Source organism: Dufourea novaeangliae, unplaced genomic scaffold (assembly GCF_001272555.1).
Source record: "Dufourea novaeangliae isolate 0120121106 unplaced genomic scaffold, ASM127255v1 scaffold61, whole genome shotgun sequence".
Lineage (NCBI taxonomy): Eukaryota > Metazoa > Arthropoda > Insecta > Hymenoptera > Halictidae > Dufourea > Dufourea novaeangliae.
Window position 1 is genome coordinate 484,631 of NW_015373931.1, and position 16,371 is coordinate 501,001.

Below are 16,371 nucleotides of genomic sequence, written 5' to 3' on the forward strand. Positions count from 1 at the left end.
ATTCTGTCCTCTCCTCTCGTCTCCTCTCCCAATGGCCCCTCTCGTCGCTGCTTCCGTGGCTACCAGCGGCTCCTCCTGACCCACCGCCCCCGCCCGCCCCACTCATCCCTTTCGATCATTTCAGAACCCACGACCTAATCATCTGTGCTGCTAACCTTAATTTTTCTTCTCTACCCCTCCACGTGTACCTCTCATCGACTTCGACCTCCTGGTTTTCCTTCAATCGGTTTCCATTGATTTTTACGGACGGAATTACCTTTTCTGGTAAGCCCGCGGCTGTTTATGTCATAAATGACCGCGCGATTTGAAGATCGATAAACGTCGCTGTATACTTTGTACGAGAGCCTGGTAAACTATCGCTCATTTGCTGTTACAATGACACGACTTCAAGATCATGATTTTCTGGGAAACATATATAATTGTTGTGAATCATTATAATTTTTTAACAACGTCATACTGCAATGCCGAAATGGTATGATATAAGAATTTGTTGAACTGGGACAATAGTATTATGTTACTGTAGCAGGAAAATGTCCAAGCAAAACTTTTCTTTCTATACTAATAACTAGACTGAAGATTGTATGCATTTATAGCGTACATGATTGTTGAAATTTCAGTATACAAAAGTATTGTTACGTGTTACCAGATAGGTATGTACATAGGTAGCACGTATTGTGTATTGTCAAAGCGAGTAGCTTTTTAGTCGTTCTGGTAACGACGTCCAACATAGACAATGTAGAGTCGCAGTTCAACCTTTAAAAGAGAATGACGTGTCAAAGATAAGTACTCCTCCTCTAGAATAAATAATTATTCATTTTATAAATCCTACTTTCTTATTATTGCAGATCATGCCACGCCCACGCAACAGTATTTAATGAACTTTGATAAGATTTTTGTTTTATTTGATACCTAATAAAATCCTTAATGGGGTAAAGAAATTTCTGTTTGATGCCAGTTGTTGTAAAATGGACAATCAAAATCTATATCTGCATAAACATCCACAGTCTACTAATAACTCAAACACGGATAATTTGTAAACAATAAATTAAAATATTAAACATAGATGAATTTTAAGAAACTAAAAATGTATTTTATTTTATTTTATTTTACCATTTTTAAGAGACTATTTTTTTTATCTTCAAATACAAATTTGGTAATTTAATAATTAATTTAAATACCGAGATCTCTCTATGTTGAATAAAATAAAAGCCACAGATATCACAACCAAATGTGATGGTTGGACGATTATCCGTAGAGAGCCAACCGTGATAAGTGCTGGAATCACTTATGCTTCTACTTGTAGACACTGAACAGACATGAAATCACTGAACAGAGATTATTTGGAATTGTGATACTTCCGGTGAGAAATCGCCGTTTGGTTTGAGATTCTCTAGGTATTATCGCCGAACAATATTACGAAAAATAAATAATTAACGATCGAAATTTAAAGATCTGCGAAAATCAAATCCTACTACGAAATAAATGTCATGTATGTTCAACTTGAAAAATTCTATTAACAAAGCAAAGTAAAAAATTGAAAATTCTTAATCTGTAATTGATAATGATAATAAAGCATACATAGTATCTGCTACATTTATTGTTAAATGTGAGACGAGATTTTCATTAAAGCTTCACTTCAAATTAGTTTTTATTACTCAAAATAAGTTGAAATTATTTAATGTGGCTGGATATCCTTAAAGTGACAATAAATGCTTCTCTGGAAAACCTTTTTTTGTTAGAATTTCATTTTATTAAAAACTTGTGAACCGTGTGTTGCAATTTAATGGAAGATTCAAGTTCTTGTTAAAATTCCTAATCATGTTAGCTGCATTCTGCTTGAAGTAAAAACAATTTATCGCCGCTTCTGCACGAAATGCAATCAACGACAAGAAAAAAAAAGTAATATAGGAGCAAAACTGGATCGTAAAAGGATAACGTTTAAACGGCTTCTAGGTCTTGGAGTACAGGATTATCCTTTACCCTAACACAATTACAAATTTCATGGTGGCACTTAACGTTGGCACTATGCAAAGTAAGTATTCTAATGAATATTCAAGGTGCTCCGGGCAGGAATAATTGCAAATCCAAGTATCTATGAATCTCGCAAACGGCGCCGCGACAGCGCAAAATTTAAATAGAAATAAACGCGCCGAAACATCCATCTAACGGTCGTAAATTACCACGAAACTCTGCCGTATATATTCCCAGTGACAATGACTTTAAATGAAACGTAACTGTAAACGACCTTAAATATTCCTTCGCCTTATCAATTATGTTGATTGATTTACCTTCGATTTCGACGAATTCAACCTACATGTTTCGTAAGGCAATTTACATTCGCTATTATGATGTGGATATACCAGTTACTACATAGTAAACAGATGGACGATATTAAACGCAAATGAAATGAATCGAAAATTTACGATATAAATTTACAAAATTTTCTGCATATACTTAACTGAATCCAGTTTATAATTCTTTATACCGTTCAGTGTACTGTTTAGGATTATTACATTTTACTATTATATTGATTTTGTAGAGACTGGTGACTTTTGATACTATTTACATTTGTACTACGCAAGAGACTATTCGTACTGCACTGCATAATTTTCAGGTACAAATAAGAAGTAAATGGTACAATTCAGAAGATATAAGGTATTTTCCCGGTAAAACAGTGAATTAGGTATCAGGAGCCTAATCAAAATTTCAAGGATTAAAATTTATTCTTCTCAATTTTTTAAAAAGCGGTTTAAACGTGATACCGAAGTGCAAACAGCAATTAATATGTTTCATATTATAACAATAATCACGATTTTATGTGTAATAAAATATACGAATTTAAAGAACATTAAAAAAGGCCAAAATTATTTAAAAAACCACATGACTGAATAGAATTAACCCTCAGACACCACACCAGAGTGAATATGCACCAGCGAAACATTGCTTCGTCTGTAACATTGTAATTGTTTCAAATTTTCATAGTTAAAACATTATTTCTCATTTTTGCAATTACTATCATTAAATTTCTGAGGAAATTTTATCCCAAAAAACATGAGTTCAATTTGTTTTTACTCTCTTCAATTCTCACTAGTACGGTGTTTACGTATGCTGAAGTGGAGTGTGGTTTCTGAGGGTTAAAAATTAATTTATTATTAATTATATACCTAATAGAATCCATGCGATGAGTAAAACGAAAAACAAAAAATCTGAAAAAAGTAAGTTCTGGGCGCGCGTCAAAGATGAAGCCCCGTGTGATAGAAGGGATGCAATGGCGGGGACGACAGAAGGGAGAAGGTTAGGGAACGAAGTCCGAACACCTAGGTACTATAGTACGAGGAGAAAGAAAACGAAGAAAGACAACGGGCCTGTAGGTATTATAAATCAAGAAGAGGTCCGTAAAGGGAACGTCGGTGGCGAAGGCGAAAGAAGAGTAAAGAAGAAACTTGCGAAGAAAGACAGGGGAGGGTACGTAGGGGTAAGGGATAAAGGGCGGGAGGGAAGGGGGACACGGTCGTACATCACCGATGGTATTTACGACGTACCATCGTAAATCAATGATCGCACGAACAGCGCGTTCAACGAAATTCCTCTTCCCTCTTCGTATATGCCCCCCCCCCCCATCCTTCCTTCCGACAATTCCTTCGCTTCCTGTACGCGAGCCGATGTGAGAATCTGTACCGCCATACATTGCCTTGGACAGAAGATGTCGAACCTTAAGAATCCTTTCAAGGAATCCTTGCCCGCCAATCGAAGATATATCAAAGATTTATCTCTGGACGACAAAAACTATTTGTCCGTGGTGGTATCGGAGTTTTCGTTTTCGTTCCTCATCGCACAATCCAACTTCGCGAAGACATCCGTATCATACGACGGGCTTGACATTTTCGAACCATATGGGTCCACTTTCGTGTCTCCCACTTCTCCCACGCCGAGGACATAATTTTTTTTCTTACGTCAAACATTTGTGAAACAGAAACGGACGTGGTTGGGAAACGAGCTTCAAGGAAGAAAGGAAAAAACATGAATGACCGTGCGCGCCCCTAGGATTCGACCCAAAAAGACTATGGGACCGTGGAGGTACGCAGTCAGTCGATGTTGCAGGCGGCAAACCATTGTTTGTCGGCCGGGCTGGGGGGGGGGGCTTTAAACGTCATTTAAGCCGTGATTCTTGCCGAGGCGCTCAGGAAGGATCGTTTTAACGAGGTTTGGGACAGACCAGGTCAGACCTTCTCCACCAGGGCACCGATTACGACACGAGGCGTTACCCTTTGCTACTCGCAGCCACGACCAGATATCAGTTTCTACAGATTCGACACAAAAGTGAATGTATCTCGTTACACCTGATCCCGTGTGATCCGTGGATAATAGCGTTTACTTAAGGACCTGCCTCGCCTTTCGCCGAGACGTTCTCTGATTTCCTGGAGAAAAGTGAATTTTCCGTACGCAATGTTCTCTTATTAAACGACACTTACAAGCTTTCCTCAATATGGACACACGTTTGGATTTTTAAATAATACTGTGATCAATACCCTTTAATCATATTCTACAAATGAATCGTTGTAAACTACCTTACAACAAGCACCATTATGCTATTATAATAAAAAAAAGTATTGATATTTCAATCGTGTAACGTACACGTAATGAATATTATTTTCTAAACCCCGATACTGAATCTCTAGTAGTTCATATGGAAACTTTAAAATTTTTTGCGCATATTTTATAAAAAATGTAAATATTTCTCTGTACTTTTTTTACATAATGATCGAGTACTGTATTCATTAAAAATGATATTATTGTGATTTATATTGCAACATATCGTGTGTAGTTATTCATTTTTTATTTCAGAATTGTAATTTATGCTGTGTCCATTAAAATTGCATATTGCTTTTATCTAACGTTTCTATACTTTTTGAGTACCTATACTTAATATTTTAGAAATAGCAACAATGGTCGGTAGTTAATCAGTCTGCAAAAATACGTCAAAATCAGAGATGAACGTCTATTTCTCCTGCAAGTCAACCGACTAACGAAAAAGTACTCATCGAATATCCTATATCAAACGCAACGTACCACAACAAAACGTTAAAAACATGTGTAGGAGTCACATGTGTGATCCTCAGAGAGAATTGGATTGATACAATTTTCTACACTTGTGAGGACAAACGTGCGCCCCCCTAAAACATGGGAATTGGAAAAGGAAGGCAGCGGAGGACGCGTAGCATCTTGGTAAAGACAGCCGTAAAAAAGACGCGGTGAAAAAGATGAAAGTGACCCTCGAACGGACTTTGAAAAGAGCTATAAAAGTACAATGAGAGGTTAGAAGGAAGACGCCTTTCGTTTTCCATGTGTTGGATGCCGACAGATGGAAAGGAGGGGCGTACAACGTAAGGCCTTGCCCCCCCTTTCCTCCCAGAAAATTCGTGTTTTTTAGCCGTACGTCGGGAAATATTACAAAGGACGCAAAGGGGACAAAACCTTTTTAAGATCTCTGAGAACAGACGAGTGTCTGGGTGCTTAGGTGATGAAACCTTCTCGCGCTTATTACGCCTCAAGCTTTATTATCAAAACGAACCCCTGAAGTCGTTTTTATGAATAACCATTTCTACCGTTTCTCCGTGGCAGAATATCACCGCTGTCACCGGTCTTTATCCTAATTTAACGAAACCCCCATTCGCTAATCTTATTTGCTTGAACTGGACGCTGTTTAATTCCATTAGCGAAATTAAAGTTCTAGTGGGAACGTTTAACTGCGGATCGATGCTACTATAACCCGCAAACCATCAAGATAAACTGCGTGAACATCGATTCTGAATAACATGCAGGTAAAAAAAACCTCCTTATCTTCCCATCGATCGATTATATTTTCACATTTAAATGGCTAGAATGTTACGAGCGTAATGTTGAAGATAATAAGGTAATTTAAATGCAGCTTTTTAATTATGCACAGGTTTTAAGGAAACAAAAATGATTCGATATTTTGAAGAGAATTATTTCTTAGTTTACTGTTTAGTAAGAGTCATAAATATTAAGCCTGTCACCATAACAGAGAAATTTCAATTTTAAATAAAAAAAAATGTTAACCTTCTGCATGTTAATTATACCAATTTACTTACTAGAAGCTGGCGGTACAAAGGTTTTATTTAAATATTTACAATTCCTTTTGTCGCAGTATCTTTAGCAAGTTTTTAACTTAAAAAAGGCAGAAATATTTTCACGACTGCGTAGTTTATTTGCTATTTTAAACTATATAACTTGATTTATTTTGCATAAAAAGCGCATGACAGCGCATAAGAGTACTAATTGTAAGTAAAATTGAATATTCAACTAAAAAAAAACTATTTCAAGTTTCAAATCGCAAGCGTTCAGGTTAACTCTTTTAGTGCAACGGACCTACAAATTTTTATCACTCTAGATATTTAAATAAACATTATACCTGTAATATATTTTGATATTTTATATTATAATTTCTCATGTTTTAAGTATCCATTGTTTACTTTTATTTATGCAAGAATATCACGTATGTACAACTAATGTAGTTAAATCCATACGACGCGTGCGTCAGTCATCACTATAAACTCAACGATTAATTTACAAAAGTCGCGTTTATTTAAATGCAATTACGAATAAATGCATGAATGCAATTTTATCTACAAGTCAAATGCGTGTATAGTTCGAATCCAATTTCTTATTCCGTCTAATGCTCCGTTTCACGTCGGCCATACAAAGAAGAATGCAACGAGCGGTTTCACGTCGAGGGGACTAAAAAAAAAAAATCAACCACTCACCTGATGTAAATGATGACCCCGTTGGTGCATATCCTTTTCCATTCACGTGGCACTGTAATCGCTTGTTGATGCTGCTGCTGTTGCTGCTGCGTAACCACCGCACTACCGTTCATCGTTAGCACTACATTTTGTTGGCCGGTATTGTCATTGTTTGAGTTGTTGATGCACGACAACGACGACTGACGCGCAGCCTGCTGCGCGCACGAACCACCGCCGTTAACCGTTGCGCCGCCAGACAAACCGTCGTGTGCCGATTGACTTTGACTTTCGGGACTGCTCAAACTGCTATACGTCGACGATTCACCGGTATCGGAACGGACAGAGTCACAGCTAACCGCACCACTGCTACCACCATTACCAACAACAACAACACCACCACCGCCACCACTGACACCGACGCTCGACGAGGACGAAGAAAGCGACGAGCCGGCTTGATTCTGGAAAGCGTCCTGTTGCCGGCTCTTCTCGTCCATATCAACGCGTTGCTGCTCTACACCACTGTCGGCTTGAAAAACACTCGCGGACGTTTGCGACGGTTCGTTTCCCTGCCGTACATACGCGACACAAGTAGCATCGTCGCTCAGAAGACCCACGCAACCCTCCCCAAGAATCCTCTGCGCGATTCTTCCGTTATTATTGTAACCGTCTGTCAGTCTTGCCGGTGACGGGTAAATCTCGCCGTGAATTCTCGATGGAAATAATTTGTTAGGTACCATATTATCGCTACCGTTCACCCTGCCTATTGACTCCACGTTGTTCGCTGCGAGATTGTCAGTGTTGCCGGTGTCGTTATCCAACGAACTCCGGTTCGCGGCATTTTTGTTATCACACGCCGATACTACACACGTCATCGTTGTAGTCGCGGCGGTGCTCGTCGCTTGAACGAAATTCGTTTGTCTGTACAGTAAACCGTTATTCGAGACGATCGTTCCATAATCCTCTTCGTCGTCTACGTTACCCGTAGACAAGATACGCGCGGACCGGCTTGAGTCTCCATCAGAACTGACGTACTGGAGTGGTTTTAATCGGCAACAGTTATTAGCTGCGGCTCCAACGGCGCTGCTGTTATCATTACAGTATATGGCGGTTTTGGCGGGAAACGTCGCCGCCGCCGTCGCCACCTGCGGCGGCAGAATACCGGTGTACGTCGCCTGCTGCGGAGACTGATAGCCGACTGCGGTAGCAGCAGCAGCAGCGGCGGCGGCGGCATTCTGACCGACCGCCGTCGCGTACGCAAAATTCTCTCCCGATACGTAGACTAAAACGCTATTTTGTTGAATCCCATGTGCGTGCTGAGGACGATGTGGTTGTTGCTGTTGTTGTTGATCTTGCTGTTGTTGTTGTTGGTGATGTTGATGATACTGATGATGATGACTGTGCTTTGGGGGAGCAGGGTGCGTGGACGGCTGCTCAGGCTTGCCGGCCATGGTCCAGGTCCAGCAGCGCTGCAGGTAACCCCGACACCGACATCACTGGAACGCAGGTAGTACGCCTACGTGGAGGTACCTCGAGGTCCTGCCGCATCCTCCGTAAACGGAAATAATCACGTGCCTGGCACCACCGAAACCTACTACGTGCTTTCAGTCCTCCTTCCTGGCCACGCTCGCTCACCGATGCTTGGAAGTTTGCAGCTGTCGTACACGTTCTCGTCGTTCGACATCCTCGACCTTACCGCATACAGCATGCCAAACGAATAGTTCACCGGCCGGTTCTTCTTTCACTATTTTCGATTCCGGTTAAAAAGTCGCGCAGGATCACGTATATGTATATACTTGGGTACACTTTTTTTACAGCTGGCTGTTGACTTAGGATATTGATGCCAAAATTTGGAAAATGAAAAATATCCGACGGACTGTAGACACGCGCTTTTCACCGGTCAATGCCCATCGAACCTCTCTACTGTGATCTTGTACATTTCTGCATTACACTAGGTTTTAATGGTCGTCATTCAAAATTTCGATACATCGAGAATCACGGTGAAAATATTCGAGTCGTCTTTTTCTCCAGAAAAATTATAAAGTGTAAGGTGATACTGCAATTTGGCGGATCTCCACTCGATCGTCGTATCTTCGTTTCGAAAAACTATTCTGTTGTACAGTTGAATTGTTGACCTTCCCAAAATTGAGTCACGGGTCCATGAACATACTTTGTAAAAGGGAATTTCTTTTATTGGTGTAATTACTTGTTTCAGATCCGTCGATATTTTTTAAACATATTCGATTAAATTTGTTGTAGAAAAACATTAAGGTCAAAGCACTCCTTTGGAATTTTCATGCCCCGTACCGGCTTGAAATAGAAACGATGAGTAACATTGTTGATTTGGAAATTACGTTTCTGTTGTTACTAGTAGGGTCGATTTATGAAGCGACAATTCACCCATTTGTCTGGCTCGTCAATTTAGTCGCGTCGAACAACACAATGGAGATAAACACTGAACTAACCTAGACTGTTGAACATGCTGTTATTCATAATGCCTGCACGTTACACTGAAAAACAGCGTCACGGGTAGGAAATTAGCCAAACATTGTTGATGTTGACTGCGACGTTCGAATTGACTTCAATGGAAAAGAATGCAACACTTCCAAACTGGAAATATTTAATGTTTAAAAGAAAAGTCGACGTTAAGGTCGTTGTGTCATTGCCACGGTCCCGTCGCTTTATTCGCGGTCACAGGTTCTGATTATTCCGTTTCACATATATGCACTCACTTTTCAACGAAGGAACGATGAATGGAACCGAATTATGTCATCGTAAGCCACTGCCACTAAAAAAATATGCTGCTCCGAATCGTGGTTCACACACTAAACAAGAAAGCCATCTCCTTTGACACTGAATACGCACAGATTAATCGTGACCGAGACACGACTCACTCGATCGGTAATGGCGCGAATGCACTCTCGGTATAAAAAACACTTTATACTGCCATAACAATTCGCGTTAAATCGCACGGACGGACGTACGTCGTGTTATGACGCTGTGTCATCGTCACAGCAGCAGTAGCACCACCACCACCACCACCACCACCACCACTACCACCACCACCGTCATCACCACCACCACCACCACCACCACTACCTCCACCACCACCGCTACTAGTACTACCACCACTACCACCGGTCGCGGTTACGAACTCGGGTTAAGTTAACTAACCCTCTTCTCGACTCGAACACCTGCGCGGGCTGCGCTCGTAGTTTTCACTGAACTTCGCTTCGTGATCGCGTGGAAATGCACGCTTATTATTTTCTGACTAGCACAGACGCCTCGGCTTCTTGCACTGATGCTTTGTCATTTGCCTCGTAATCAATTCCTCTTGTATAACACAGACTTTACGCAGGCTACTGAACGAAATTCCATTCTGCAGATGCTATGCGTGCGCTGTTTTCGCATAACTGATATTGGAAAAATATGGCTCCCTCCGCATACCCAGAAACCTTTGCGGCATCTCAACTGCTGGCTTTCGGGCACTTGTATACGCCATTACAAAAACATCGACCCAGGCTGCGATTATATCGCCATCGGTAGGCTATTCTACGTAACTCAAAGGCACATTAACATTGTTACCTCTCATGCTTCAATTACGATTGTGTATGTGTATGTATTTAGTTCAAGTTTATACATCATTAAATAATCCTTCTTTCAATTCTAAATCTTTCTCTTTCGAATATATTCTTCATTCGATAAATAAAGTATCGTAAAATATGATTATCAGTTGCAAATTATTGATTTGTTAAATTTACCAACTTCTTTAAACTGAAATTGCAAATTATTTCACTGACAATAGCAGTCACGTAATTAAAATTATAGCACGATTTTTATATAAGGGGCCAAAGGTTAAACTAGAAAACAATAAATATTATTTATATACTTCACATTATACTTCTTCCAATTTATTTGACGATGCAAAAAAGTACTAATTGATCACCAATTTATCTACAATAAATAAGATTACAATACATTTCTATTTAAATTTGCTATAGTAATTGTGGACGAATACATGACCATGTGTACAGTAAATTATGCGAATGTATCGAAGATTTAGTAAATTTAATACAGTACAGACTCACGATCATTAAAATGGACTTTTGTTTATGCGCATTACTAGGTTTGTTATGAACGAATAGATGAAACGCGTCTCAGTTCGAGATATATAAAGCTGCCTCTTGTACATATTGGTAAATAAAATTTCCAGGAGTTAAGTATAATTTTACTTTCAATTCCAGAATCAGAAATGTAAACAAATTCTTGGATGCAATTGTTCTATAGCAATTAGTAATGTTTATGAATACGCGTAGTAGTCCTCTCACACATACAGGAACCACATTTTTCTTCCTTATATTGTATTATTGACAAACAAATTTAAAATATTTTTGTCATTACCGTCCTACGCTAGTACACGTCTTAAAAAAATTAGACTACATATAATGGAATAATGTCCCATTAAAATAAAAGCGAGTTAGAGATCTGTAATCAAGACTACGAAATACTTACTAAATTCAATTTTCTTTAGAGTTGCATGTTTATAAACAAGTTCTTACTACATTTATCCTTACCGCGTTACTAGCACGATACTAGCCATGATACTAGACATACAGTTAAATTGAAAAAAAAAACTCGTGTCAATTGTGAAGAATTTCGAGAACTTCAGGGAGTCGCAAATACAAACGAAATAGCAGTATCATTCGACAGTCTAACTTTATTTCTAGCATCCAGTATGCCCATATCAATCAGTGTCGGAACTGCTCTAATTTACAAATTAATTATAAACGAATATTTTCACAAATAATAGAATGTAATTCGAATGTTCAGCATTACATGATACAATTGATTATGTTCGCATTTACTACTAACGTTCCATGATTACATGTTACGTTAGATGTTGAGTCAGTTCACTTTTTCTTATCACCGTGTATAATGATAAGTACATCTTTTGTAATACTTGTCTACAGCAAGCGATTAACTAATTATAATCGGTTTACTAATTTTCACCAAAATTTATAGTTTAATTCAGGTGTGACGGTAAATGTATCGTTAACAGCGTCAATGTTCCCTCTATACAACAACTCAGTGTTAACTGTGATCTTTGTATTAGAATCGTCGGTGATTCTTTACGGTTTTCTTAATCGTGCACATGCCTAGACATTTCTCTCAGGTTTTTTCATTTGTATCGAACAACTTTCTTATGTGTCCACATTGTTTCATTCTTCTGTTAATACATGCGATTCAAAGTCGAGCGAATGGGACAAAAGTTTAAAATGAAAGAATGACCATATTTATTGTGACATTTATGTAATCAAGTTAATGTGTGGCACATTGGACTCGCGAAGGACCTTCATCTTCTTCATAAACCGCCTGTCGTTGATCTCTTCGTCTCGCTTCCTGTTCTGGATCTAAGTCCGTAAGTATACATTCCTCTGCTCCTTCTGGAATGATAACCTCTTCCCTAGGAGGCAGACACTGTTCAAGTGTTGGAATACCATTAGGATCAATTGTTTTCGGAAAATTAACTACAAATTGAATTATAAGTCTGCCACGTGTGAATCTTCCATCCAAAGTGCGAATAACTTTCTGGAAGCCACATAAGGCTTCTACAAGTTCTAGCTGCATCCTCATGATCAAATCATTACGCGTACGCCTGAAACGGTACATTAAGGAATATATGCAATATATTATTTTCTAATTATAATAATAATTAGAATACTCACTTAAAAACTTCATGCTCCTTCTCTTCGAGAAGAATAACAATATCTCCTGGCTCATAGTCTGGCTCTTGATCACCCTCACCGCTAAATACGATCTTCTGTCCATCTACCATTCCTGGATCAACATGAACTTCCAAAATTTTTCTATCTCTAACTGTCTTCCTACCGCCGCAATTTTTACAACGATCTCGTGGATTTATGCGTTCTCCTTGACCTTTGCAATCTGTGCACATACTCTGCAGATGCTGCAACATTCCTGGTCCAAGTTGATGTATTTGAATTTGCATACCAGATCCATGACATGTTGAACATTGTTCAACAGAACCTTTCTTTCCGCCAATACCTGAAAAAATAAAAATAATAATTTCTCATCTTAAATATGATTTTATGTAATAATTTTAAGTACTTACCTTCACATTTATCGCAAATAACATTCTTTTGCAAAGCTAATTTGCGAACAGTGCCCTTATACAGTTCCTCCAGTGAAACAGACAGCTGATGAATAACATCTTGACCTTTGCGTTCTCTCCTTCGACCAGATCTTGCACCAAAACCTGCTCCAAAGAACATATCGAAAATGTCCATGGGTGAAGAAAACACACCGCTTCCACTACCACCTTCTTTCAAAGCTTGTTCTCCACCCTGATCATAAATTCTCTTCTTTTCTGGGTTTGATAATACCTCATACGCTTGTGAAATTTGTTTAAACTGTAATACAAATACATTCACTAGTAAAATGTTACCTATAACAAGTTAAATTATTTTATTGGAAAAAAGATTAAACTAAATATTACTAACTCTTTCGCCTTCATTAGGATTCTTATCAGGGTGATACTTCAGAGCAAGTTTCCTATAAGCCTTCTTCAAATCATCTTGCGTGCATCCTGGTTTCACTCCCAATACGTCATAAAATGTTGTTTCCTTCACCATTTTGACTGTGACTTATTCTTTACAGGTGGAACCAACTTGCAACTGTTATACTAAGATTATCACTGCTAATAATAAGAAAATAAAATGAAAATGTTACCATAATTTTAGGTTTCAACATACATATAATCACAGAAGTCTGCTTCAGAATAAATTTAACACATTTACTACCACTGTGCATTCTAAAAACTATCCTCCAGCTATATTAGACTTTAAATACTTTTATTGAAAACTCATGTAATCAGGTGGAAATACCTATATTAACAAAATTTGTTAGTGGTAGTAGATTTATATTGAAGTGTGCAAGTATTATGTTTGTTAATATAATAAAAGGAATCATACACTTGTATTGAAAATGTTTAACCTGATTTGTATTGTTTTATGCAGTACACACAATTGTCATTAATAGTAATGTATTGTTTGCCATAGAAATCATAACATTATAAGAATTTGACATGTAGTAGCAAATAAGTCAAGTTCTAAATGTAGAGATATTTTAATCTTTCAATGCTATAATAATTTCTATATGGTTGTTAAATTAGATACTAATTGTTATTTTCAAACCATAAACTAATTTAACACATTACTTTATTAAACTATCATAAAGAATTTAACACTAAACGGTTTACACATCCTTTTCATATTGGAATGGTTTAAAATAAAGTACTTATTGTATTAGCTTATTAAGACAAAAGAAAAGTTATGTTTTCCATTTCTTTTCTAGAAGGTAGAAACATGAGTAAGAGACTTTAAATAGCCGAATTAAAGTTAATCATAATGACATGTAAGTTAAACTTTCCCTCTATATCGCATTACCTAATGTATTCAATAGTGTGTTAACTATATTAAATAAATTTTGCCCAACAGAAGCAGTATTTGATTCATCATGCTCAAAATTTAATATTAATAGGAATACATAAGTTTTTACATTATTATGTCTTAAGGTAGATGGTATAAATCTTGTACTATATAGACTCGTGTCTGTAAGTATTACGACACTTATTAAATGTCACATAAACCTTATGAGACACTAGGAAATTACTAAAGGTTTTAAACAAATGTTATCTAGAAAATATTAAACCTCAAGAAGCAATATTAACTTACGAATCGGACCCCTACATATTATTAGACATAAATAATTGTGTCCGATTCTTAATAGTAAATAATAAAACAAAATATTGTATTTTTGTTTACAAACATTGTATAATGGACCTTTTACCTTTTTTAGTAAAATGTTTTAAAACATATAACTAAACTTAGATAACATACTTTCATAGATGTACATATGTAATATTATCAATCTACTTACATAAAAAATGTGTAACAGTATAAACTAGACAAAATAAAAAATCACATTGTATATAGTAAAATGTACAATGTTTTATTGCACACACCAAATATTAACTTGATAAAATAGACAAAACACACATCATGAATATTTTAAAGAAGCAAGTATGTATATCCGAATTTTCATTAAGTAATAATATGGGCAAATCAAAGTGTGGTACATTTGATGTCATACTTATTGCAGTTAAAATGAATAGTTTGAAAAAACTCTCTTATCATTCATACTCACATTAGATGTTAGAACATTGGAAGTACTTAAATGCATTATATGGATATTTAAAAAATGTAATTTCATGTAATGACCTTGAACCTCAAGTAGTTCTAACTTTAATAATGATACAACACATTTCAAGGTATATGTAATACAATTAAACAATGGTTGTAATTTTAATATATTCAAAAGTTAATCTACGTTAAACGAAAATTCCATAATCAATATACGAGGGTACAAAGCGCATCAATGATACGCTCATAGAAATCTCCAGTAAATTGTATCCATGTGCGTCTTTGGTTTCAAAATGGCGTCCAGAATCATTTTGGTGCAACAAAATGTTACTAATTGATACGAAAGAGGAAATTAAACCGTTGTTTCGGTAGAACGGCAGTTTACTATATTATGAACAAAGGACACCACATTTTCTAAAGCCTTCCGCTAATGCATATACATGTATCCATAAGCGTTTGTATACACATTAAAGGCTTGGCTACCGGTTGAAGAACGTGCAAGAAAAATCAAAAACTTCTAAAAGCAGTTATTCGAATGAACAGAAAATATTTATTCATAATTCATGTTATAAAAATAAAAGGAAATATATAACCCTCATTACAAGCATCTAATTGACAGATATAGTTTATAACTTCGACCGTGTTTCGTATTGACATCAGTAAGCCAATAGAGACATCCACCATTTTTCAACGTAAAGTGCGAGTCATGGGTGAGCACAAGTGTTCGCACTATGATAAAATTAATTGATGCGTATTTCGTAATATTCAATATGCTAGAGCGTACACAGATCTATAATTCAACCTTCAAATGCCCACTTCAACTTCGACAACTGCAGAAGTTACGTTACAATTACATTAATACTCTTCAATGTCTTCAAATGTTATATCGCAACTTGACCCTGCATTAATGCTATACGAATCTGCTTTCTATCCCAAGGAAAATTCACAAGCTTCTGATCGATCGCATAATTCAATGACGAAAATTCTATTCATCTGCGCAATTTTCTAAAATATTCCTCGAACTGCTATACGAACTTTATTCTTACCTGTATCAGCAGAAAGAAAACCGCTCATGGAAAATATCCGCGTGCCGTAAACGCTCGTCTTCCTCCACGTAATAGTATTTGACGAACTGTTGTAAACGCATAGAACTCTCACCAATATTACCGTCCGTATCCGTTCTCGAAACTTCCCAGAAGAGTAATGGACGTTACTCCAAACTCCAAGGGGAACCAATCAGATAAATGGAATACTGCTACCAGCGCTAGATATAATTACGGTCTTCCTCAGAACTACATATGTTCAACTTCCTTTGTTCCGTCGATAACATGTTAAAAATGCATTACTGTACCAAAATAACTAATTTTATGTAGCATAAATTTCAATAT

General features: G+C 37.2%; 2 protein-coding genes across 2 annotated transcripts; both read right to left on the bottom strand.

The window, feature by feature from the left end:
* Positions 1 to 6,781: 6,781 nt before the first annotated feature.
* LOC107195141 (ETS-like protein pointed) lies at positions 6,782 to 8,212 on the bottom strand. Its single transcript, XM_015584925.1, has one exon. The coding sequence runs from the start codon at positions 8,210 to 8,212 to the stop codon at positions 6,782 to 6,784; it is 1,431 nt and encodes a 476-aa protein (XP_015440411.1).
* A 3,246-nt stretch (positions 8,213 to 11,458) lies between these two features.
* On the bottom strand, positions 11,459 to 16,163 carry LOC107195147 (dnaJ homolog subfamily A member 1). The gene is made up of 5 exons (XM_015584932.1): positions 16,030 to 16,163; positions 13,283 to 13,479; positions 12,895 to 13,192; positions 12,488 to 12,827; positions 11,459 to 12,417 (listed from the first exon to the last, which is right to left on the bottom strand). The coding sequence occupies exons 2-5, from the start codon at positions 13,412 to 13,414 to the stop codon at positions 12,081 to 12,083; spliced, it is 1,107 nt and encodes a 368-aa protein (XP_015440418.1). The 5' UTR covers positions 13,415 to 13,479; positions 16,030 to 16,163; the 3' UTR covers positions 11,459 to 12,080.
* Positions 16,164 to 16,371: the final 208 nt, after the last annotated feature.